We start from the raw sequence: 26,525 nt of genomic DNA, 5'->3' as shown, positions 1-26,525 counted from the left end.
TAAGTAAATAAAATATAAGTGTTTTTGCTAGACTTTGTTTTTTGTATCTTCTTTAAAACAGTCCTGTGCTACCCCAAAGTCAAAAAGATATTCTCCAATGTTTTCTTTTTTTATTTTTATTTGTTTTTGAGACAGAGTCTCACTCTGTCACTCAGGCTAGAGTATAGTAGTGCCATCTTTGCTCACTGCAACCTCTGCCTCCGGGGTTCGTTTCTCCTGCCTCAGCCTCCCGAGTAGCTGGGACTATAGGTGCGTGCCACCACACCTGGCTAATTTTTGCATTTTTAGTAGATACAGGGTTTTGCCGTATTAGCCAGGCTGGTCTCCAACTCTTGGCCTCAAATGATCCGCCTGCCTTGGCCCACCGAAGTGTTGGGATTACAGGTGTGAGCCACTGCATCTGGCCCTCCAGTGTCTTTTGAACAGTTTTAAAGTTGTTTTCCCCCTTATATTTAAGGCTTCGGTCTATCTGAAGTTCAGTTTTGTTGCTGTAGTATTTTACACCCTGTCTATAATTGTACTTATTGCATTATATTAGCATTGTTTGTTTATATGTTTATATGCATTGCTTTTTCTTTTTCTTTCTTTTTTTTTTTTTTGAGACAAGGTCTCATTCTACCACTCAGGTTGGAGTGCAGTGGCATGATTATGGCTCACTACAGCCTTGACCTTCCGGGCTCAGGTGATCCTCCCACCTCAGCCTCCCAGGTAGCTGGGACTACAGGCATGCACCACCATGCCCAGCTAATTTTTGTATTTTTTTCTAGAGACTGGGTTTTGCCATGTTGCCCAGGCTGCTCTCGAACTCCTGGGCTCAAGCGATCTGCCCACCTTTGCCTCCCAAAGTAGTGGGATTATAGGCGTGAACCACCACCTGCATTGCTTTTTCACTGGGCTGAGAACTCCTATGGGTGAAAACTAAATATTATTATTATTACTTTTTTTTTTTTTTTTTTTTTTTTTTTTGAGACAGAGTCTCGCTCTGTCACCAGGCTGGAATGCAGTGGTGCAATCCTGGCTCACAGGAGAACCTCTGCTTCCCGGGTTGAAGTGATTTTCCTTTCTCAGCCTCCCGAGTAGCTGGGGCTACAGGCACGCGCCACCATGCCCTGCTAATTTTTGTATATTTAGTAGAGACGGGGTTTCACTGTGTTGGCCAGGATGGTCTTGATCTCTTGACCTTGTGATCTGCCTGCCTCAGCCTCCCAAAATGCTGGGATTACAGGTGTGAGCCACCATGCCTGGCCTAAATCTTATTTTTTCAGTGCTTGGTTTCCATTTAACATCACTTAGAGGAAGAAAAGGATGGAGTGGTCTAAAGATGTTTTTCCACATTGCAGGCCCTTCAGAACTCTGGCAATTTATCTTCCAGACTTAGCTTTTTTTTTTTTTTTGAGACGGAATCTCGCTGTCGCCCAGGCTGGAGTGCAGTGGCATGATCTTGGCTCACTGCAACCTCCACCTCCGCCTCCCGGGTTCAAGTGATTCTCCTGCCTCAGCCTTCCGAGTAGCTGGGATTACAGGTGCATGCCACCATGCCCAGCTAATTTTTTTGTATTTTTAGTAGAGACAGGGTTTTGCCATGTTGGCCAGGCTGGTCTCAAACTCCTGACCTCAGGTGATCTGCCTCGCCTCGGCCTCCCTAAGTGTTGGGATTACAGATACGAACCACTAGGCCCGGCCAAGACTTAGCTTTTATTTAGTGATTTAATAACAGCTTTACTGAGGTATAATTCTCATACCATAAAATTTACCAATTAAAAGTATGTAATTCAGGCTGGGCATGAGCCACCATGCTTGTAATCCCAGCACTTTGGGAGGCTGAGGTGGGAGGATGGCTGGAGCCCAGGAGTTAGAGGCAAGCTTGGGCAACACAGAGAGATCCCATCTGTACCAAAAATTTAAAAATAAATTAGCCAGGTATGGTGGCATGTACCTGTCCCAGCTACTTCAGAGGCTGAGGCAAGCCGATCCCTTGAGCCTGGGAGTTTAAGGCTGCAGTGAACTGTGATCACACTACTGCACTCCAGCCTGGGCAACAGAGTGAGACCTTGTCTCAAAAAAACAAAAAGGCTGGGCTCAGTGGCTCACACCTATAATCCCAGCACTTTGGGAGGCCGAGGTAGGTGGATCGCCTGAGATCAGGAGTTCGAGACCAGCCTGGTCAGCATGGTGAAACCCTGTCTCTGCTAAAAAAACAAAAAACAAACAAACAAAAAAAAACCATGCAATCCAGTGTTTTTAGTATTTTCACAGACTTGTGCAAGCCTTGCCACAATGCCATTCCAGAATATTTTTATCACCCTGGAGAGCAACGCTATATCTTTTAGCAGTCACTCCCCATTCTCTCTTCCTACTTTCTGCTTTCTGTCTCTGTGGTTGCCTATTTGGGACATTTTGTGTAAATGAAATCATACAATATGTTACCTTTTGTGTCTGGCTTTTTTGTTTTTTCACTTAATACTTTTAAGGTTCATCCATGTTGTAGCATGTATTAGTACTTTTTTTCTTTTTATGGCAAAATAATATTCCATTGTATGGATATATCACATTTTGTTTACCTACTTATCAGTTAACAGCATTTGAGGTATTTCTCTTTTTTGGCCCTTATGAGTAATGCTGCTGTGAACATTTCTATATAACCTTTTGTTCAAACACTTGTTTTTGGTTCTTTCAGCTATATGCTTAGGAATAGAATTCCTGCGTCATATGGTAACTCGGTGTTTCACTTTTCAAGAAACTAACAAGTTTTCAAAGCAGCTGCACCATTTTACATTTCTACCAGCAATGTATGAGGGTTCCAATTTTACTACATCCTCACCAACACTTGTTATTATCTGACTTTTTGATTCTCGCTGTCGTAGTGGGTATAAAGTGGTATCTCATTATGGTTTTGATTTCCATTTCTCCGATGGGTAATAATGTTGAGTATCTCTTTATGTGCTTATTGGGCTCTTGTATATCTTCTTTAGAAGAATGTCTATTCAAATCCGTTGTCCATTGAAAAAAATGTTTTTGGTCTTTTTTTCTTCCTTCTACAATCTATATACCTCTTATTTCCTTTTATTTATCTTTTTGTATTATTGAGTTGTAAGAGTTTCTCTGGTTAGAGGTTCCTTATTAAATACATGATTTGCAAATATTTTCTCACAGTCCGAAGGTTGTATTTTCACTTTCATGATGTTGTCTTTCGAGGCACAAAAAAATCTTAATTTTGATGAAGTCCGGTTTTAAAATGTTTTGTTGTTGTTTGTGCTTTAGGTGTCATGTCTAAGATACCATTATCTAATCCAAAGTTAAGAAGATTTACTACTATGTTTTCTTAAAAGAATTTTATACTTTTGGCTCTTACCCTTAGGTTTCTGATTAATTGTGAGTTAATTTTTCTGTATGGTGTGATGTAGGGGGTCCTGTCTTCTTTTGCATTTGCCCTAGAACCATTTGTTGAAAAGGCTGTTCTTTCCCTAACGAATTGCCTTGGCACATACATCCTTGTAGGAATCACTTGACCATAAATGTAAGGGTTGATTTCTGGACTCATAATTCTATTTCATTAATCTGTATTTTTGTCCTTATGCCAATGCCACACTGTCTTGATTACTGTAACAGCTTGGCATTTTGTAACATCAAATCTGGTGTTTGTCCAAGTGTTTCTGTGATCGTTGGAAAAATTATCTAAGTACAAAATAGCAGAAATGGCTAATAGCTCCTGTTCATGCAATGATAATAAGACCCCACTTGAGGCCATTTGCTGTCCTTTTCCTCCGTAGTGATGGAGTAAGCATTACAAAATCTTCTCTCTTCCTCCTTATTACATTAGAGGTGTGTGTGTGTGTGTGTGTGCGTGTGTGTGTGTGTGAGAGAGAGTCGGCTTTGACCTTTGCCGTATATGCAACTTTTCTTTGTAATTTCAGTAATAGTCGCACTTAGAGCCTCAGAGCAGGTCATTGGGTCCTGTTTGTCCTCCCAAGAGATGCTTGACATTGGTCAGAGTGCATTAACGGTGGTTTGGTGTGGAAGTCCTGTAATAGCCCTCATTGACATTGGACTGGCTGTCAGGGGAAGCATGGGTTTTGGAAGCTTTCATTAGCATTAATTGCCCCTAATGCACCATCATTTTTGACAGTAATAAGCTAAGCGGGGTGTTATTACTCCCAGCAGAAAGACTACATTTCCTGGCATTAAAACATTTTTTGAGATGTATATGGCATGTGGTGCAGGCAAAGAAAGGAATAGCATGATCCAGTGTAAAGCAGGCTTAGCTGCATTTAAAGTGGAGAAATAAGTCCCTTTCCTATTATAAGAACGAATCCTGCAGTGTTAGTTGGAAGGAAGAAGCAGATAATCAACAGGGATCCTACACTGAACTCTTTAAAAGAGGGCTTTGGAAAAAGTTACGATTTTTATTTCTAAATTTGCTTTAAAAGAGTAGCATAAAAATGCTTTTCTTTTGAGTGTTTCCAGAGACCCATTTATAGTGAGATTTTAGGAGCAGAAGGATTTGTTTTAAACTGTTCCCTATTTAAGAACAGCCCTATGGGTGTTTATGTGCAACAATGAAAGCTGTAACTTAGGAAACCTTTTAAAATTAGGGCTGAGAGCAAACCAAGAATGATGCAAGTTCACTGCAGTTTGCCCTTTGCTCACTCCATGTATCTGCATTGTCTGGGGATGCTCAGGATGCCTTTAGAACACACACGAAGCTGGATCCTGATTAGCAAGCCTTGGTGGCCAGTTACTGCTGAGAGTTTACAGCCAGGATTCTAAGTGAAAACCTAAAAGCTGATAGCTTCCTTATCACTATCATTAGGAGACACTGAAGACTTTACACAATTCTTTTTTTTTTTTTTTCTTGAGGTGGAGCCTTGCCCTGTCGCCCAGGCTGGAGTGCAGTGGCATGATCTTGGCCCACTGCAACCTCTGCCTCCCGGGTTCAAGCCATTTTCCTGTCTCAGCCTCCCGAGTAGCTGGGACTACAGGCGTGCATCACCACGTCTGGCTAATTTTTTTGTATTTTTAGTAGAGACAGGGTTTTGCCATGTTGGTCATGCTGGTCTCAAACTCCTGACCTCAAATAATCCTCCTGCCTCAGCCTCCCAAAGTGTTGGGATTACAGGCGTGAGCCACCACGCCCAGCCTAGTCTGTTCTTTTTAATTGCTCCATAGTAATTAATAATATGCATGTATCATTCTTTATTTAGCTAGTCTCCTGTTTATGGACATTTCAGTAGGATGATGATTTCAAGATCACATTTACAAATTAAATGAATGAGTTCTTAAGAGAATAAGTTAGAGAAATAATGAGGGAATTATCTAGTTACTGTTGATGAAGATTGCAGAGTAGTTAACTATGAAGACAGATTATTTTTATAGCATGGAGTATTGCTAATCCTCCTACCTCTCCCAGGAGGGCTGCTAAGCCCATCAAGCCTCCTCCTTAGTCTTCTTGCTATGGAATGTTTCCTACTCACCAGTCAGGGCCAACCATGGGCAGACTTGGGTCACAGTTCCTTCTGTGCTTTCATAACACTTTGTACATCCATTAAAGCAGCAACCTGATTTATTATAATTATGGTTTGTGTACGGGACAGGAAGGATTTCTTGCCATCTCTGTATATTCCCTGAACGGGGAAAGTGCTCTCAGCAGGTGTCAAATCAAAGCTCTCTGGCTACTTCTTTGCCTGAGCCTTCCATTCCAGTTTGTTTTCCAATGGAAATGATGTCAGTACTTGTGGGTTGTGCTTTATGCAAGAAAGCTTGCTCTGGTTCTGAGCCTTGTGTGAGTTGTAATGCTGTTAACTCAGCAGACAGCCCAAAGAGCCAAAGTAGAGGCTCCTAGCTCCCTTCTTGGGGGTGTCTATTCAACCTGATGGGCCATCGTCCCTCCTCCTCCACTGCCATAATTTCACCCAGTTGCCTAGACTCAATGACAGGCAATGATCCTAAATATAGTTCTGCTATGAATTCATAGGTGGCTATGAATTCAAAAGTAGATGGTAATGTCCTTACAGCTTCTGGTAATAAACCTTTACAGTTTTGTTTTTTTTTTTTAAGCAAAACAGAACACCCCTATTCAACATGATAATTGAGGCTGTTGTCATAAAATAGTTATTATAGAGGCAGGAAAGAAGGCTGTTAGAAAGAATTACTTGATAGGTATCTTTATCTCTTTTTAATTTTTCTTCTTTGCCCTTGATTTGAGGTTTTCACACCTCGATATGGTATTTCAGAAAACCGCCAAAGCTATCCTTCAATTATTTGCCCAGCCCTTTATCTCTATTCCTTGATCCTGACTTAGACTATAAACCAGTGGATTTGGCAAAGATTTCCTTAAGTGTTACATTCAAGCCTATCAAATATTTGGAAGGCTTACAGATCTGTTTGCACATAAAAGCGCCTTGGGTTTGCGTAATTTGCACATTCAAACTTGGGTTTTAATTCAGAAATTTAACATGTTTTCTGTCTCTTTTGGATATTTACATTGATTTTAATCTAATTTTAAAATTTCTCATTTATTGGCATTAGCCCTTCTTTGTGAAGATGTTTATAAGGGAGATACAGAATTCAAACACTTTAAGAGTCAACATGGATTGGTTTGTGCTTATAACAAACTCCCAATCTCAGTGGCTTAAAACAATGAGGGTTTATTTTTTCCCATGCTAGATTCTTTAGGTGGTCAACTGGAGGCTCTGCTTCATGATATCTTTGCTCCAGGACCCTGGCTGAAGGAGCAAGCATCTGGACATTGTGTCCATGTCAGAGGAAAAGAGAGAATCACACACTGATTCTTAAAGCTTTCACTTCTGCCCACATTTCATTGGCCAAAGCAAATCATGTGGCCACACTTGACTCCATGGGGGCAGGGAAGGAGAATTCTACCACATGCTCAGAAGGAGAATGAGAAGTACTTGGAGAACAGTACAGATAACTACCATGGCTGTCTAACAAGGAGCTGAAGTGCGTGGATTCTGAGTCAGAGTGCCTGAGCTTGACACAGGCCTGATCACTTCCTCACGGTCTGATTTTGAGCAAAGCAGCTTCGTCTCTCTCATCTTTTATTTCCTTATCTGAAAAGCAGTACCTTACAGAATTGTGAGGATTAAATGAGATAGTCTTTACAAAGCCAGTGCCTTTCACATAGTAAGCACTCAATAAATCCTAGCTATCATTAGAACCGAATTCTTACTGATTCGAATGAAAGGTACTGCTTAAGGATTTTTCCCCTTATTTATTTTAAAGGACATGTGAAAAGATTTACTTTTTTTCTTTTCCTTTTTCTCCTTCTTCTTCTTCTTCTTTTTTTTTTTTTTTTTGATGTATACCATCCATCCAAAGCCAGAAAAAGACATTTTAGGCCTCGGAATGGGAGAGGTTGGAAATATTACTGGGCTGGGTCAGTGTTACTATCATCCTTGAAGACTCTTGTCCTAGGATTTTTTCATGCCTTTACTCACCTTAAAGAATAGAAAACTTTATATCTGCATGTGAATTCCTGTACACCCACCAATTGACCTGGCAACTGTCTTCTCTATTTTCCTCTAGCTTAGAGTCAAGATCTCCACTGAAGTTGGCATCACAAATGTTGATCTTTCCACCGTGGATAAGGATCAGAGCATTGCACCCAAAACTACCCGGTAGGTGGGATGCCACCTGATCCCTCAGGGAGCTGAGGCTCAAGAGCTGAGAGGAGTATGCCTAGGCACTGAGCCCTCCAGGCATCAGTTCGGTATCAGCAGCCATCCAGCTTGCACCCTAAATTAAAGAGTCTGTAGTTCCACTGGTCCTGCACCAGGTATTCTGCAAATTATCTGAGTGGATTTGGAGATTGTATATACCAGTGTTCAGTCCATGCACAAACTGTTTATTACCAGTCCTCAACGAGGTAAAGTGCTTACCTCAGGATGTTAGTTAGAGTCAGTCAGCTATGTCACTAAGCATATTATTTAGTTCAGATGATAATTTTTAAAATAATAAGACCTTCTCAATGAAGGAAGCAAGGTATTAATTTACATTCTGGTGCGATCTCCTTATCATCACAGTCCTGAATTTGCTTTTAGTGACCTAATGGCAAGTGTCTCTGGCCTATGATGGGTCTGAAATTAGTTGGAAGCCTCATAGGTGCTTAAAATTGAAATGGCAGATACCCAGCACTAGGGCTGCCATTTCCCCCTCCCAAGTCCATGGAGGCAGTACTAAGAAGTCGTAGAGCATTTGCTCCCACTGAACTCAGACACAGCTTCAGAATCTTTTTTTTAAACATAATCTTCTAAGTAGACATTAACAGTTGATCAGAGTTGAGCCAGAATGCTGTAAGAAGCCTGCTCATCAGCCCTCCCTCAAATCCTTATTGGCGCAGCGGGGATCTAGATCTCTGGGTATAGTCCAGACCCCAACTTTACTCAACTAGGGTAGCTATAGAGGCCAGAAGACAGTAGGGTGAACCCTCAAGGCTTTTTGAAGATAGGATGTTAGCCAGAGGCTGGAAGCCAAGCAGCTGCTCCTTTTAAATGATGTAGAGTTGGCCTTTGTGTCTCTGGCTTGGCTATTTTTGTAGTGATATTGGAGATAAGAGCACTGTTTGAGAATCCACTGAAGTAATGTCTGTGTGAGCGCTTTGCTGTTTAATTCTCTGCCTCGATGAAGAGTTGGTCTTACTTACGAGTAAATATAAAATGTGAGTATGAAATAAAGTCAGGTCTGAGCTCTATAACCATTTGGCTGGTTTATCCCCTGGCCATCTTACCCTAAAATCCCAGGAGATAGCTGTGAAAAGAAGTTTTCCTCATCGAGTCTGCCTTTGGGAAAATGACTTTTTAAAACCCAGTTTCAGGGCAGAAAACTAAATTGAAACAGTGTCCAGGAAAAAAGCATAGCATTAAAAAAAGACAAAGCTGAAAGTACCCTTCTTTCCTTTATGTCTCCTACCTGCCTTGTCTCGATCTTGCTCATGTGTGCTGCTGGCATCAATCCTGTAATTATTTCTCCTTGCGGTTCTGCCAGCCCGGCTCTCCTGTGTGCCTGCAGAGGCCACACGTGAGCTCCTCTGGTGCCTGACTTTGTTGGAGTTGAGAGCCTTAGGTCCTTGAAGTGAAAGCCCAGAGGTACAAGCATCTGTACACAGCATTTCCCCAGATCCTGCTGGAAGTTTATTCTGCACTTTTCTCAGTCCAGGCTTTATCAATCCAATTTGCCCCCAGGCTGCAGACAGTTCTCCACATCTGTCTGTCCACCACAGAAGTGTTACTATGGGAGAGGGTGGATGAGGCAATGAAGTGAAGTATGTATTTTTTGCCTGTTATCAGAGATATACTGATCCTCTCTGAAGACTGACTCTATATGCCTCTTTCAGGGTGACGTACCCAGCCAAAGCCAAGGGCACATTCATTGCAGACAGCCACCAGAACTTCGCCTTGTTCTTCCAGCTGGTAGATGTGAACACTGGTGCTGAACTCACTCCTCACCAGGTCAGGAAGACACCTAGACAGTTCTCTTAACCTGAAATGTGAATGGATACTAGAGTTTACAATGTGGTCTATAACATGGACTAGAGAGAATTCCATGTTCCTGCTTTCAGGTTTTGACCGAACCCTGACAGTCCGTCAGGTTCTCCCACATGACGCTGTCACCCTTCTACTGGTTGTAATCCTTTACCTGGGATACACGCTTCTTTCTAAAAAATTAGCTGGTATTGAGGAGAGGTACTTAAGGCAGATTTGCACTTAATTAAGGTTCTTCCTTAAGGCAGATTTGCACTTAATTAAGGTTCTTCCTTCCTCCCTCCCTCCCTCAGATGGAGTCTTGCTCTGTCACCCAGGATGGAGTGCAGTGGTGTGATCTCAGCTCACTGCAACCTCTGCCTCCTGGGTTCAAGCGATTCTCCTACCTCAGCCTCCAAAGTAGCTGGGATACAGGCGTGCATTACCATGACCAGCTAATTTTTGTATTTTTAGCAGACAGAGTTTCACCATGTTGGCCAGGCTGTTCTCCGTCTCCTGACCTCAGGTGATCCGCCTGCCTCAGCCTCCCAAAGTGGTGGGATTATACGCATGAGCACTCGACTTGAGGCTTTTTCTTTCTGATTTAAAAAAAGGGAATGTGCTGGCCAGGCATGGTGGCTCACGCCTGTAATCCCAACACTTTGGAGGCTGAGGTGGGAGGATCACTTGAGCCCAGGAGTTGGAGACCAGCTTGGGCAATATGGTGAGACCTCATTTGTATGTATGTATGTATGTATGTATGTATAAATAAATAAATAAATAAGGGAATATACTGAAGTAATTTCGAAAGAAGACTCAAAGCATTTTTTTTATTCTGGCCAAAGCAGATTTTGTATTTGTGGGACTCTGAAGAATAGCCCTTTTAACTTGTGTTTACTTTGTATTATGAAAGCAATAGGCTTTATTTTTTTCATAGAGTAATGAAAATTATTATTTAAAAGATTTTCAAACCATATACTCTTTCCCCTGAGAACCTAATATGGCCCCATGTCCACTCAGATACCCCCACTCCCACACTGCCTGTCATCCTCCTTGATGGAGAATAACCTGCGTTTAGTGTTATGTGAAGGAAGATTCAGATAAATACTTTGAATGCTGAAAGACAAGAATGTGGGACCTAGTTTGGTATGGGGTACCCTGTACTGATGCTTTAGCAAGGACCAGCAGACTTGTTGCCTTGAGGCAACTTCAGGGCAAACCTCAGAGGCAACTGGATTTACTTGAGAACCTTCTTGCTTTCTGTTTCTTGCAGCTGCAGCTATTGCACTTGTGCCCCAGAAGCATGTTCCTCTATGGCCACAGTCCTGGGAGTCCTCTGCTCCTCTCTCCTCCCTACTCCCAAACTGCAGGTTAGGGCCCTTAGCCAAGCCTAACTGACCTTTGAGTACTTCAGCCTCTTAGCATTTCCCAGTTTCTTCCCAGAATGACATTTGCCAACCAAATAGCACAAGGGAAGGAAGAGTACAAAGAGAAGAAATTAGAAGACTAAACTGGTAGGATTAGGATTAGAGCAAGGAGAGTTAGTGAGGAAGTGTAACTTTCACTGATACTTGTCTCATCCAGAATTCTGTTGTAGAATCATGGCTTAGAGACCTTCCAGGTGGAGGTGGCATTTTGGGGATGAACTTGGCAGCTGCCTGCACTTGACTGTGATAGGAAGGAGATCTGGCATCCAGTCTCCCCATTCCATTCCTGGCCAAGACTAATTGCTGTAGTTGGGATGCTTCGTATCTCTGGGCCCCTTTCCCTAAATGCTTTGGTGGTGGTTCTTTGTTGTTCAGGTATAGATTAACAAATGAGATGTAGATTTTCTGTAGCTGCAGTGCTGGCTCTGTCACCATGCCAACTCATTTAATGCTTGTGCCTTGTGATCTGTAAATTGGATCTGTAAACCTACCTGCCTTGTTGAATTCTTTATTTTGAAACACCTGAAAAAAAAGCTCTGGGTGGTTATCAAGTTTTGGTCCAGGTCTAATGTGCAGACACCTTGGTTTCTTGTGCCATTAGGAGGGATAAAGTGATTAGACTCAGTACCATCGTATTGCTATTAACTACTATTTGTTGACTAGCTAGCATATACCATTCCCTGCACTAATGCTTAGCATATGGTATTGCAAATCTTCACACAGATATGCCACATCTGGAAGTTAATTTTTCTGCCTTAAAGTTGAAGAAATCAAAGCACAAAGAAGTTAAGTAACTTGCTCAGCTAATAAGTAGTGGAAGCAAATCTGTCTGTCTTCCAAACTGAGGCTCTCTCCATGACACTGGGCTGCTCTGCTTGATTAGAACTCTGCCTTACTATCAATACCCAAGCCTCCTTTACTAAATTTTTAGCTGGAGGCACAAGGAAATTGAAAATGGGCCTCTTAACAGTTCCACCTCATTTCCTTTCTTTTCACCCTCTGGTGAAGCAGTTAATTGGGCAGCAAAGTGACCAAAAGGCTGGTGGGAAAAAGAAATTGCAGCAATAGCAAAGGGCTTAAATCATCCGCAAACTGGGCAGTCAGCCTCCAACTAGTCGAGAATTGGCTGGACCCCTAAGTTAAATTTCTTTCCTTGTACCAGCAAAAAGTTATCTCTGAGCTGGGAAGTAGGGTGGCATGGCCACTCCTTCTACTCTCTGGGGCAGGTCTGGCAGATCCCAGAGCTCTCACTGTGACAAAGAGCTAATAACCGTCTGCTGCCCGGTGGATTCAATGTTAGGCCCAGGGAGAATTTTGAAATTGTCAGATGAAAGGTTGTATTATTCTTCCATCTAGACATTCGTCCGACTCCATAACCAGAAGACTGGCCAGGAAGTGGTGTTTGTTGCCGAGCCAGACAACAAGAACGTGTACAAGTTTGAACTGGATACCTCTGAAAGAAAGATTGAATTTGACTCTGCCTCTGGCACCTACACTCTCTACTTAATCATTGGAGATGCCACTTTGAAGAACCCAATCCTCTGGAATGTGGTATGTGCCTGAATGTACCCCGACCCAGGTGAGAGTGGCTGTGCCCCAGGCACTGGTGGCTCCTTTTTAGGGGCATGGGGCTCTTCACCTTTGCCTTGCCTGTGCCTCCTATAAATAAGCTTGGGAGGTGAGGCACTGTGTGCAGTCTCCATAAATAGTCCTGGGGTCATGCGCGGGGCTTGACAACATGGTACATGCTAAATAAATATTAAGTGAGTGAAGGAAGTATAAACTTACCCTTGTGAGTGCTAGTATCTGTGAATTTCTATAAACGTTATACAGGAAGGCCGTTTTCATATTATAGCAAGGCACTATCAGGGTTACATAGATGTGAAAGTTAAGGCCCTGGCCTTTGAGATATGGCATAGCTCATGGGAGGGATGAGATCTGAATTCTGATAACAATTCAGGATGATATAGAAAAGTGAATTGTACAATGTGCAAAATGCTAATTAACTAATAACCAACATGTGTGTAGCATGTTGTCGTTTACATATTGCCTCCCTTCATGGCTCACTTTGGATTGGTGTGATGAGAGTAAACGTCTTGCAAGACAGGGCATTTGAGCAAGGGGTTGAAGAATGGCAAGGGTTTATCAGATCTGGGGCTGTGGGGTGATCGTTAGGGAAGGGTCTGCAGAAAAGCTCAAGGTGCTTTCAGTGCAATGGGAGCGGTTGTGTTTTGCCAGAGCACCTGAATCTTGTCAAAAGCAGGAGGTGATGAGCTTGGAAAGGTAGCAGAGGCCAAATTGCAGGCTTTGAATGGTGGTTGACTCACTTTGCAAGACAAAGGGGCAGCTGCGTTTTCTCGTGTGGTATTCAAGACTTCTTTTCTTCTCCTGGACTTCAGGCTGTTTTTGTACAAGAGCGCATACTCATTTCTTTCTCTCTTTTTCAAATGTGACTAAATCACACTTCCCAGGGACACCAAGCAGTTTCTGATTGCAACTGTAACAGCCTGTGTACCAGCTGGGATTTTTTTATTAAGCAGCTCTATGGGGCTACTATACCAGCAGAAAATTAGAAGTCTTGCTCTAAAAAGCATTTTCAACAAATACTTTTGTTCTTGAAGTTTTTACTGCCTCAATTTGTCAGCTAATGGATCAGAAGTGATTGGGACTGCCTGGAGCTTTTTTCAGTTATGGTCTTAGATGTGAGTCAGAGAATGTTATCTATTGAGTTTCACCCACTTCTCTGCCCCTGTGCTTTTAAAGACTGTCATTTTTCTAGGCTGATGTGGTCATCAAGTTCCCTGAGGAAGAAGCTCCCTCGACTGTCTTGTCCCAGAACCTTTTCACTCCAAAGCAGGAAATTCAGGTATATCCCAAAGGGCCTATCCACTAAACATGGGGAAGAAGAGAGGGCAGCAAAGCCCTGGACTGTGGCTCTGCTCCCTTTAACTTGTATTGTGATATTTTATAGTTTGATCCTCACACCCTGTGGATTAGGCAGGGTAAATGGCAGCCCCATCCTTGAACTGAGAAAACAGGTTTAAAGAGTCCGGTGACTAACCCCCAGAAAGCAGAGAGTTGAAGATGAAATCAGAACCTGAGTCTGGTTTTCCTGACATCCAGCAGGTTCAACCCTCAGACCACAGCTTGTTAGCTATGAGCGCAGATGATTCTAGCATTTATCCTCCCTGCTCCTGCGTAAATCAGGGCTGATGGGGCGACAGGTGGGAAAATTCACCTGGGAGAACAGGGCTCTACTTCCTTAGGCAAGTCCTTGGATAAGCAAGCCTGGTCCTGTCCTGCACGCAGGAGTCTTGTGAGAATCAAAGTTGGTAACAGATGAGTAAAGAAAGGCTTTGAAATGTTTCTAAAGCCCTTTACAAAATAAACACAATAATTGTTAAACGCTTTGGGTACTGGTTAAGGAAACTGAGGTGGATCCACTCAGTGGACTATTTTGCAGTCTTGAGAAATGATCGTACTTGGAAACTTGCATACGAATTAATGTTGAAGTGTCAAAAACAGACTACCTGCTGTCATTCCACTTTAAAAAAAAAAACAAGTGCCCAAAGGGTAGAGAAGTAGGATTGTTTTTAAAACTCCTCTTCATATTGATACAGCATTATTTAAGAATGTAAAATGCAGCTAACTGGTAGGTGTAATTGTGATGATGAAGGGTGCTGGCTGAAGTAGGTGGCAGCGGCTGCTATAGTGTTAGAAATCCTTTAATGGCAGCAGCAGCAAAGAAGAGCAGAGGTGAAAATTTAGGAACAGGAGGCTCAAGTGGGGCTGTCTCATCATGGAGCTGGTTTGGCTGGGCATTGGCAAGCAGAAAAGCCAGGCACAAGTTGATACGTTGGAGGAAAAATATTTTTTAAAAAGTTCTATTTGCATAATGAGTTACAGCTTACAAAGCATAATCAAATGCACTATTTCATTTGGTCTTTAGAGTATCTTTACAAGCCTAGCAGGGTGGTCATGGCCCTCCCCACCCTCAATTTTCCAGCTGGAAACTGAGGTGAAGAGTGGGAAAGTGACTTCCCTTCTGGTCACATAGCCATACGTTTCAGTTTGGGCCTAAACGGAGATCTCCAGAGTCCCACACCATTGCTGCTTCTGCTAGGTCACACTATCTAGGTGAGCTTCGTAAAGAGAATTCACGTAGAATTGCTCAGGAAAAAAAAAACAAGAAATATCAGAATGCTTGTCCAGCCTTCTGGTTTAACTCTGGAAATCAAAGTTGGGCCAGGCATGGTGGCTCACGCCAATCCCACTTTGCAGGGTCAAGGAGGGAGGATCACTTGAGGTCAGGAGTTCGAGATCTAGCGAGACTCTGTCTCTACAAAGAATTTAAAAATTAAGCTGGGTGTGGTGGCGCATACCTGTAGTCCCAACTACTCAGGAGGCTAAGGCAGGAGGATCTTTTGAGCCCAGGTGTATGAGGTTACAGCAAGCTATGATGGTGCTACTGCACTTCAGCCTGGGTGACACAGTGAGGTCCTGTCTCTTTAAAAAAAAAAAAAAAAAAAAAAGAGAGCGGGAAGTTCATTTAGGGCTTCCTTAGAGCCATGGCTCAGGGAGAGAGGGATGAATTATGGTTGGAAAGATCTGTAGTAAGGCTCTGTTACCTTTTAAAAAGGGATGGTGTTTCCACCATTAGCCAATTAAGTGGGGCAGCAGCATATGCCAGGGCCACCCTAGGAACCCAGAAACATTGCAAGTCCGGCTTCCTGCCTCAGTCCTGTCACTCAAGCCATCCATGTACCTGGGCACCCTCTTTGGCACTAGCCAAATGCCACTTGATGGATTGCATTCTCTGGCCTCTAAGTGGCAGTGAGTGAGGGGAATAAAGGGTTGGCCAAGCAGTGAGCTGGGGTTGATGTAGTCTCTGTGGAAGGGAGACCTCTGGGATCAAAAGCCAGCATTGAGAAGAGGCAAAAGGCCCCGCAGCCACTTGTTGCCAAGAGGTTTTAGCCTCTGGGCGGCATATCCTCTTCATGACTGACATTGATGCTTTGGTCCCCAGTATACATGGCTGCCCCAGCTGGGAAGGGCACATTCTTAAGTCTTCTCGGTGTGTCTTTCGGCAGCACCTGTTCCGCGAGCCTGAGAAGAGGCCCCCCACCATGGTGTCCAATACATTCACTGCTCTGATCCTCTCACCGTTGCTTCTGCTCTTCGCTCTGGTGAGTGGCCGTAATTAGCGTGGGCAGCATGCGTCTGGCGCCAGACCCAGCAGATGCATTCCTTCCAAAGGAGGCTGTGTTGTCTGGCCTCAGCAAAGCTCCAGAGGGGTCCAGCAGCTGTGACCTGAATTGATGCTCAAGACATTTTAGAATGACCAAAAGTTCCTACTGTGGAGGAGTGACCAAATAAACTGCCCCATTAACAAGTGGGCATGAGAAAACACCTAACAGCCACTAAGAATGACAAAAGTGGATGGACTGTGATGCTGTAGGAGGGTTCAGATGAGATCTAGTGTGAACAGAGCGAGATCCGATGCTGGTGGCTATAAAAGACAGCACAAAGGCTATGGATTTCAGCACTGCTTGGGGCAGAAAACCAGAAACAACCTAAAGTCCATACGATGGAATAATATGCAGCTTTTCAAAGAATGGATAGATTTATATGCTGATAGGACAGGATTGCCAAGATGTGTTACTGAGTGAAAAAGGCAAGGGGTAGGGTAGTGTGTTTAGTATGATCCTCTGTAAAGTTTTAAAAGGTGGCTGGGTGTGGTGGCTCATGCCTGCAATCCCAGCACTTTGGCAGGCCGAGGTAGGAGGATTGCTTGAGCTCAGGTGTTTGAGATCAGCCTGGGCAACATAGCAAGACCCCATCTCTACTAAAATTAGAAAATTAGAAAAAAAAATAATGGTGACGTATGCCTGTAGTCCCGGCTACTTGAGGGGTTGAGGTGGGAAGATCACATGAGCCCGGGAAGTCAAGGCTGCAGTGAGCCCTGCATTCTAACCTGGGTGACAGAGTGAGACCCTGTCTAAAAAAAAAATAAAAATAAGTTTTAAAAGGCGATATGTGTTAGTGTTGGTCATCTGTGAGGAGAGGACATTCTGGAGAATGTAGAGGAAGTAACTTTTACCTTTTCTCCTTTTCAGTACCATTTGAATTTTTTTTTTTAGCCAATTGTGTTTTTCTCTTTTTTCAAATTATAAACAAACATGAATGCATATCATCAAAGCTCAGAATTTTGAGAAAACACTCAGTAGATCTTTTGGAAAGTTGCCTGTGTTCCTAATTGTTGCTTTTAATGAAAGAATTACTGTTTAAATCTAGATAAATCTAGAAGCCTTGTTACAGGTTTTCAGAAACCAGACCTAGGGCATGGGCACCTGTTCTTACATTTGAGTGATGAGAATTTCAAAAGACATGGAACCCACGGCAAGAGCATGAATGCCACCAGCTGCTGGTGGATTTATCTTACCAATTCTTAGAGAACTTAGTGGGGGTGTCAGTTACCTTATAAATGCAGTTTCTGACCTTTCAGCTTCATGGTATCACCTGTTTTAAAATAGTAGGGTTTGCCATCATTAAAAATGATGTTCAGGTTTGAGTTACACGAGCCTATTTGAGAGCAGGTGCTGAATGCCTTTCTAAAGAAAAAAGAGAACAAGTTTTCCCGAGGGCTTATAATAGGGTGGTTGTCACTTGGAAGAATTCCCTGTCCTTCTAGGATGCATGAACTTTGAAGCCTTGGGGCTGTTGATGGGATTAGCATTGGCATGGCTTGTGTTGCCTCCCTTTTAAGTTCTAATGCCTTTTTAATTTATTTCTCCCCATCATTCAGTGGATCCGGATTGGTGCCAATGTCTCCAACTTCACTTTCGCTCCTAGCACGATTGTATTTCACCTGGGACATGCTGGTAAGTGCCCCAGGCTGCTAATTCCATTTAACCTCCTCTGACATTTAGCCTGCCCACGCAAAAGCCCTGTTAAGTAGACCCACAACCTATTAACTATAATGACTTAATAGCATAACATTTCCCTCTTCCTCCTGGCCTTTTAGGACAGCTAATACGATGATAAACCTGTTTGGTCCATCACTTAGAACAGCTGTCATTATATTGGGCTTCATTGTACTGTGCCACTGTTGGCAGACCATTTACCCTCAGTTAATAACCCTGTTTATTTCCAGAGATTACTCACTTATCGTATCTTTACATTGAGCAATCTTCCTGGATGAAGAGCATTAATGCAGTTTCCAAAGGTTATCTTTCCCCACCCTATCGATCTTCACATTTGCTAGCGGCTCTGTCTGTGTAGTAATAGAAAACAGTCCTTTCCACAGTCAGACATGCTATCCTGCATCGTTCTCTGGAGACCTTAGGACTTCAACAGCCTAAACATAACGAGACAATAAATTCGCAAATCACTTAAGCATTTCTGAGGCTTTTGACACTATCGGATCGGGATGCCTTGCATTTCACTGTGACTTTAATATTTTTTGTTCTTTTTTTTTTTTTTTTTTTGAGACAGGGTCTTACTCTGTCACCCAGGCTGGAGTGCAGTGGTGCACTCATGGCTCACTGCAGCCTTGACCTCCCGGACTCAGGTGATCCTCCCACCTCAGCCTCCAGAGTAGCTGGGACTCCAGGCTTGTGTCACCACATTTGGCTAATATTTGTATTTTTTTGTAGAGACGGGGTCTTGCTGTGTTCAGAGCTGGTCTTGAACTCCCAGGCTCAAGCAGTCTTCCTGCCTTTGGCCTCCCAGAGTGCTGGGATTATAGGTGTGAGCCACCACGCCTGGCCTGACCTTAATATTTTTAAAATTCTTTGCCTCTTTCAGGAGTCACTATCTGTGCGCCCATAGTAAACAGATTCTGTAGGGGTGCATAGATAAGTCCCTTGAAATTCTAGGCAAATATCTGTATTTTTCTGGGGAAAGAGAGAGTTGTGACTTTGATCAGATTATTATGGTGCAGTGGTCTGTGACCTCAAAAGTGGTCAAGAGCCCCACTGTAGTTCATCCGTCATCTGTCTGGGCAAAACTGACAGGATGACCATTCTCTCTGGCTCAGTTCCTGGATATGAATGATAGCCCTCTGGGGTCAGACCGAGAAGAAAACCTGAATATAAATCTGTTGAGAGCTGTGGCTTTTCCTGCCAGTGTGCTTTTTGTGCACATTTTCTCATTTGATTCTCATCATAGCCCTGATGAGGGTGACTGGAGCAGGAATTACGATCCCTTTTGACAAGGTGGGAGAATCAGGGCTCAGAGAAGTTAAGTGGCTGGTAAGGGCGGGGCCTGGATCAGACCCCAGGGCTCTCCATTCCCAGCTCTGAGCCCTTTTCACTCAGCCTTCTTCCTGAGTCCTCCTTGCTCCCTTCCTGGTCACAGTGGCAAATTATCCTTACAGTTTTTTTTTCCCCCATAAAAAGGAAATTATTCATTTATTTATATCCTGTTTATTTTTTATTTTTATTTTTCATTTTTTTGAGATGGAGTCTTGCTCTGTCTCACCCAGGCTGGAGTGCAACGGTGCGATCTTGGCTCATTGCAGCCTCCACCTCCGCTTCCTGGGTTCAGGCGATTCTCCGACCTCAGCCTCCCAAGTAGCTGGGATTATAGGCCTGCTCCACCACACCCGGCTAATTTTGTATTTTTAGTAGAGACAGGGTTTCACCATGTTGGCCAGGGTGGTCTCGAATTCCTGACCTCAGGTGATCCTCCCGCCTTGGCCTCCCAAAGTGCTGGGATTACAGGTGTGAGCTCCCGCACCCGGCCTATTTATATCCTGTGTATTTTTGATAAGAATTTGAAAAATGAATCCTAAATATAACATGACAGGAGTTTTAAAAGCAGAGAAATAGGTGTAAGCAGAAACATGGCACAGGTCGCTGAAGTCCAATTGTTACCCCTGTGTTTTTTTTGTGTTTTTTTTTTTTGTGTACGTGTGTGCGTCTGTGTGTGTTTTGAGACGAGGTATCACTGTCACCCAGGCTGACAGTGGTGTGATCAAGCTCACTGCATCCTCGACCTCCCAGGCTCAAGCGATCTTCCTACCTCAGCCTCCTAAGTAGCTAGGACTACAGACATGGACCATTACGCCTGACTAATTTTTTGAATTTTAATAGACACGAGGTCTCACTGTGTTGCCCAGGGTGGTCTCGAACTCCTGAGCAGTCCTCCTGCCTCAGCCTCCCAAAATGTTGGGATTACAGGTGTGAGCCACTGTGCCTGGCCACACTTGGCCACAGCTGAGAGGCAAATATATTGAGTTAGCTACTTTTTGGCATCAGAGCAAAGGAATGAAACAAGCTGGTATAGGACTACAGACCTTTTCATGATCCAGCAGTTGCTGCCTCTAACTTTCCTCAACCCCAGGGTATCATTATGTTTCATTTAATTGGATGTCATGACACCTCTTCTTGCAGCTATGCTGGGGCTCATGTATGTCTACTGGACTCAGCTCAACATGTTCCAGACCTTGAAGTACCTGGCCATCTTGGGCAGTGTGACATTTCTGGCTGGCAATCGGATGCTGGCCCAGCAGGCAGTCAAGAGGTAAGGCCAGACATGGGCCAGGGATCTAGAGTAGGGTTAGAAATACTCAACTCTGCCGGCCTAGCTCTTTGAAGGGTAGGTGGCAAAATGATTTGTGTTCTTAGGGGCAAGTCTGACACCTTAACCTAGCCCAATACAGAAGCCATAAGCACTTTGAAGTCAGAAAAGGGCCTTAGTGGTCAGCTTTGAATGTGTTACAACCATAGTAATTTATGCCCCAGTAGAATGAGAGAGGAAAATTATTGCTTTATGAAGATGAAAATGCATTCATAGATGTGGCGGAAGATTAATTTGTTAGCTGTGTAAAAATTCTCTGCTGCTACAGAGAATCCTGCCCTGCCCTCCCCACCCTCAACGTGTCCCCGAGAGTTGCTCCTCTGTAACCCTCACAGCTCCAGGAGCTTGTCCCAGAAGCACGAGGTCTGTGTTATTTCCCACGGAAGCTGCGGCAGGTTTTGCAGAGGCTCCCAGCAAGGAGTATCTCCTCAGTAGCCTACTCCACCTCCCCGGGACCCACACAACCTTAGAGTCACACGGATGGTCAGACTGACCTTGACATGAGGGCAGCTTGCTGGCAGCTTGACTTTCCAAACAGAATTGGAGGCAAATTTAAATGTCACAAAGGTGTTTCTCATTGATTTGACTTTATTAGAACCTGAGTGATTTCAGCCACGCAAAGGCCAGTAAGAAAAGATCAGAATTGCTTTCACCTGGAAATCGTTTTCAGATGTGCTGCTTTCTTCTATCCAGGACGTTTGCTGGAAAAATGTAACTCAATAGTGTACCCTCAACGTGGCTGCCAGTTAGGGTGCTGGGATCAGAGAGAGGCTTTTTCAGGGAGACCATCAGTGGGTGGGAGAAGATGTCTCATCTCCGCCCGAGTCTCCATTGTGAGCTTTCTGAGCATTTCACCATGGAGACTCGGCACAGACGTGTTCCTTGGCTTTCCTCTAGGAATCCAGGGCCCACCAGAGCTTCCCTTAGCACCAGCAGTGGCAGCTGGTTCATTTTGCCACCCTCCAGTAGCCTTATCCTGGTGGCTCTGCATTGTACCTGAGAAAGAACCGGGACTCAGTTGCTTTTGCAAAGCAGAACGCTGTTCCCTTGCAGCACCTGCCTGGGCCCCCAGGGAGCCAAAAGACTGTGCTCTGCTAAGTTCTCTCTTTTCTGGAAGTCTCTCACTCAAGAAGAATGAAATCTGCCGGGCATGGTGGCTTATGCCTGTAATCCCAGCACTTTGGGAGGTTAAGGCGGGAGGATCGCTTGAGCTCACGAGTTCGAGACCAGCTTGGGCAACATAGTGAGACCTCGTCTCTAAAAACAATTAATAAAAATAAAAAATAAGAACAAAATCAAGATGAGAATTGAGTAGAAACCGTTTGGTTTACATTCTGCTTAGCAGGAGTTCCTAATCTGGAATCCTAAAGTTGTATGCATTTTCTGGGGAGAGAGACTGGTTTTTATCAGAATCCCAGAAGGATCAGTAACTCCTCCCTCTCCCCTACTCATGTATTCCATTCAAAAGCTTAAAGCCCACTCTTCTGTGGCCCTCTTTGTGAGTCCTAGAATGAACTCTACCCTGGAAAAATCGGTGACCCTAATGGAAGCTCTGGTTGGGTGTTTGTCATTTCTTTCCTCAGCTGATTTCTCCCCTCACTGTCCTTTCTTGATTCTCAAACCCTCTTTCCTTTGGCAGGATCGCTGCAGAGCAGAGCAGTAGATTGGCAAAATATAGGACACTACGGTAAAGATGAAGGGCGGACTCATCCCAGAAGCAGGGTCCCTTCCCCGTCTTGCCCGCCTCATGCATGTCAGTTATCTCTCTAGTTTTCAGCCCACTTGCTCCTCCCACCGCTCCCTAAGCCACAGCTGAATTCTGAGGCTGCTTTTCAACTTGCTAGATGAGTTTGTGACTAGACCAGGGCCAAAGCTTCCTGAGTTAGCCCAGCTGGTGGGATAACTTTGCAGTGAGCAGCTTTGACCTGGCTTTGACTGTATAAGACTTCATTCTCCCTTATATCCCATGGGTTGTTTACTTACTTATAGACAAGCCTCTCTCTCTGTTTCCAGGACAGCTGAGATGAGGATAAGACAAATCCAAAATTCATTAAATGACGGTCCCATGGCAAATCCTGGCACACCTTGTCACTGTTTCTAGACTTTTCTGTAACACCAGTCTTTAGTTGGGCTAAACACTGTGGTTTGGGGAGACTGTAAATTATGAAGGACTGATGGCCACAGATCAAAGCCAGCATCAGAATCCAGGTTCCTAGCACTCAGGGTATGTTAAAAGGGCCGCTCCCCATGTGACTAAAATGTGAAGTGAGATCCCACTCATTCTCCTTCTGTGTTATCAGTCCTAGGATGGGAGGGAAGGAGAGGAGTGTCTGATGCTTCACTGATCTGCTCTGCTAGACCAGGGGCTGGCAAAATTTTCTGTAAAGAGCCAGATAGTATTTTAGGCTTAACTGGCCGTATGGTCTCTTGGCACCAACTACTCAACTCTGTCACTGTCATGTGAAAGCCATAGACTGTATAAACAAATGGGTGTGGCTGTGTTCCAACAAAACTTTATTCACCAGGACAGGTGGTGGGCTGGATTTGGCCTGAGTGGCACAGTTTGCTGACCCCTGCCCTAGACCAACAAAGGGAGGGAGATATTTGAATTTTCAAGTCATGTTCTCTTTCATCCTGTGCCTTGGAAATGGCTTTCCCTGCCAAAGCCACAAAACCATCGAATTTCTAATCCTCTGAAAATAGGAGAGATCAACAAAAGCATAGGATTTGGAGCCTTTCCACGGATGTGTGAGCATAAGCTGGGTCACCTAGTCCTCAACACAGAAGGGAACTGCATTTTTTTGTTTGTTTGTTTTTTCCAGGTTTAATGGAGTTGTAATTTATCTGCAGAAAAATGTACTCTTTTTAGTGTAGAATTCTTTGAATCCTGAAAAACCTATGTAGGCATGTAACCACCACCTCAGTCAAGATATAGATATTGCCACGCTCCAAAGAGTTCCCTGGTGCCCCTTTTAGAGTCAGACCCTTCTCCCACCCCCATTCCCTGGCTATGCCCATTTGGTTTTATCCTAAATTATAGTCATTCTGTCTGAGATTTGCTTTCATAAATTGTCCTTTCTGCCAAATGTTGAGTTCTTTAATTCTTTAAATAACTCAATTTTTTTTCTTGATTAAAAAGAACTTTTTTTTTTTTTTTATAGAGATGGGGTCTCATTATGTTGCCCAAGCTGGTCTCAAGCTTCTGGGCCCAAGCAATCCTCCTGCTTTGGCCCCTAAAAGTGCTGGGATTATAGGCATGAGCCACCTTACTCAGCCTCTTGATTTTTAAAGTCCGTTCCCACCCTGCTATCCCCAAATCATTGCTTGAGGAAGAGGAAAGTCACTTGATCATTTGGACATTTGGCACTTCCTAGCATTTGAAAGGAAACCACCTGGTAGCAAAGTGTTCTTGATCTGAGGGCAGACATTGATTTGAGCAGACATAATGTGGGACATAAGTTCTAGCCGCAGTCGAGGGTTGGGGGCCTCTACCCTTCAGCTGTTCTTATTTCATACTCATGCTATCCTTTCTGCATGAACATTTCTGAATGCATACATTTTAGTGTACCTAGGAACCTCTGAATACTGGCAAGGAATTAGGGGTGCACACCCCAGCCCTCAAGATTAATTCCATGCCTGTGCATGTCTTTTGGAACTGCTTTATTAATGGGTTTGGAGCCTGCCATTCTGCAAGACTGGATCATTATCACCTTAGTCCTCACCCCTGGGAAGAGCTTCCACTGATGGATGGTGTGTGTGTCGGCAACCCTGCCTCTGCTTGTTGGAGCCTGCTGGGATCAGTTACTCACTGCATTCACCTCCTCAGCTGCACAGTCTGTCTAGATTGTCCTTTTCATTCATTATGCTTCCCCATCCCTCCTCAGAGTCTAGGGAAAGGCAGCAGAGGGGAAGAAAAGAGTACAGGAGATAGGTTTTTATCCCCTTTAACACTTTCTGTGAGCTGAGTCCCATTTTTGAGAATCTTTCTGTGTTAGGTTAGATGCTGAGTGTGACATGGCAAGAACACGGCCACACAGCAGGAATGTGCAGGTTTCTGTAATGAATGGTCAGCATGTCATCTTCTAAGCTACAGAAGGGCCAAGTGTTGGTTGGCAGAGCTGGAGTCTGGGAGATTGATGATGAGCATTATTTAAACTTTCCTTTTTGTTCATCTACTTGAAATTTACACTGTGTTTTTGGCCTTGCACTGTGAGGGGTGTGCCTGGAATTACCTCATCTCCTTATGTTGTCACATACCACTTTCTTAGTTATTATTGAGTTTGTTTTGTTGTTTGTATTTAAGTTGTCATCAGCTTATGAACTAGCTGTCTCACATTCTTTTGTAAAATGAGATGGGGCATACATAAATAGACTTGGTAGATAAATGATTATTCCCTTATAAATGGGATCTTAGAGTGGGAGAGTACCTTGGTCTCTCTGTTGTCACCAGTTAGGAACTGTAACCGTGAACTGAAACCTTCAGTAATTCTGTGTTTGTCTCCATTTTGTTTCAGAACAGCACATTAGTTCCAAAAGAAGGATGGAAATTCTGAAAACTGAATGTCAAGAAAAGGAGTCAAGAACAATTCACAGTATGAAAAGAAAAATGGAAAAAAAAACTTTATTTAAAAAAGAAAAAAGTCCAGATTGTAGTTATACTTTTGCTTGTTGTTTTTCAGTTTCCCCAACACACAGCAGATACCTGGTGAGCTCAGATAGTCTCTTTCTCTGGCATTGTGCAAGATGCTGTGAATTTTCCTAACTTACCCAGATGTTGCATTTGAAAAGTTGAAATGTGTAATTGTTTTGGAATAAAGAGGGTAATAATAGGAACAAAGGCCTGATTGAGAGCTTATTCTCATACTTTTGGGTGGTGGGGTCCTTGGGTATATGACACGAGGACTTAGTTGGAAATGCTGTTGACGCCAGCATATTTCTCCAGGCCTACACATTGGCCCTTCTTGCCCCTTGCTCCTAACAGAACTGAGAACAGCCTGGAAAGGCCAGCTTCCTTTCTTCTTCTCCAGCAGTGAGCACCAGCTGTCTGCATAGGAGCCCTGTTGGTATCTGAAGGCCCCATTTGGACCTCTAGGGGTCCAAGGGGATAGGTTTTTATCCCCTTTAACATTTTCTGTGAGCTGAGTCCCATTTTTGAGAATCTTTCTGTGTTACGTTAGATACTGAGTGTGACTTGGCAAGAACACAGCTACACAACAGGAATGTGCAGGTGGACTGCAGCTAGGACCTCTGCTCAAGGCTCTTGTCTTGGGGCCAGGCATGGTGGCTCTTGTCTGTAATCCCAGCACTTTGGAAGGCCGAGGCAGGCGGATCACTTGAGGTCAGGAGTTTTGAGACCAGCCTGGCCAATATGGTGAAACCCTGTCTCTACTAAAGAACCAAAATTAGCCAGGCATGGTGGTGCGTGCCTGTAATCCCAGCTACTTGGAAGGCTGAGGCAGGAGAACAGCTTGAACTTGGGAGGCAGAGGTTGCAGTGAGCCATTGCACTCCAGCCTGGGCCACAGAGCCAGACTCCATCTCAGAAAAAAAAGACTGTTGCATGGGGATTTGTTGCAACGTGAATTTTCAAGGGACACAAATTCAAACCATAGCACTGACCACTTGAGTGACTTTAGGCTAGAAGGCTACATCTCAAGAATGCCCCCTCTGAAGTTGTGCCCATTACACGAGGTTATATAATAGCACAGAGAGAAGTAATACTGCATAGCATGGTTGACTGCGTAGACTTTGGTGCCAGGCAAACCTAGTGTTGCCACTTACTAGGGTGAGGGACCTTGGGCAAGTAGTTTAACCTCCGTAAACCTCCTTTTGTGTTTCTGTAAAAGAGAGATGATAACTACCTACCTCATAGGATTAAAGGAGTTGAATGCTGACACAGCTTAGCACTTGGCATCTTTCCTGATTGAATTACAGTTATGTGCCTTGGCCCATTGCCTCTAGTTCTAGAATGGCAAAAACCCTAATTACTTTTGCACCAACTTAATATTAATTGAAACATAATACGTTTAGTTAACTTTTGA

General features: G+C 43.8%; 1 protein-coding gene across 8 annotated transcripts in view; it reads left to right on the top strand.

Annotated features, from left to right (window-relative positions):
- The window catches only part of RPN2 (ribophorin II), a 64,277-nt gene extending 38,955 nt beyond the window's left edge, over window positions 1–25,322 (top strand). For 3 of the 8 annotated variants that reach the window (XM_055265250.1, XM_055265246.1, XM_055265245.1), the window contains 9 exons: window positions 7,543–7,634; window positions 9,350–9,464; window positions 12,260–12,454; window positions 13,683–13,769; window positions 15,994–16,089; window positions 17,709–17,784; window positions 20,299–20,428; window positions 22,125–22,172; window positions 25,000–25,322. In XM_055265250.1, the coding sequence (XP_055121225.1) occupies window positions 7,543–7,634; window positions 9,350–9,464; window positions 12,260–12,454; window positions 13,683–13,769; window positions 15,994–16,089; window positions 17,709–17,784; window positions 20,299–20,428; window positions 22,125–22,172; window positions 25,000–25,012 (852 nt within the window). In that variant the 3' untranslated portion in view covers window positions 25,013–25,322. The remainder of the gene's footprint in view (window positions 1–7,542; window positions 7,635–9,349; window positions 9,465–12,259; window positions 12,455–13,682; window positions 13,770–15,993; window positions 16,090–17,708; window positions 17,785–20,298; window positions 20,429–22,124; window positions 22,173–24,999) is intronic. The other 5 variants (XM_055265249.2, XM_055265247.1, XM_055265252.1 and 2 more) reach the window with 4 other exon arrangements.
- Window positions 25,323–26,525: the final 1,203 nt, after the last annotated feature.

Source organism: Symphalangus syndactylus, chromosome 24 (genome assembly GCF_028878055.3).
Source record: "Symphalangus syndactylus isolate Jambi chromosome 24, NHGRI_mSymSyn1-v2.1_pri, whole genome shotgun sequence".
In the NCBI taxonomy this organism is placed as follows: Eukaryota; Metazoa; Chordata; class Mammalia; order Primates; family Hylobatidae; genus Symphalangus; species Symphalangus syndactylus.
This window is presented reverse-complemented; position numbering and strand designations above follow the sequence as displayed.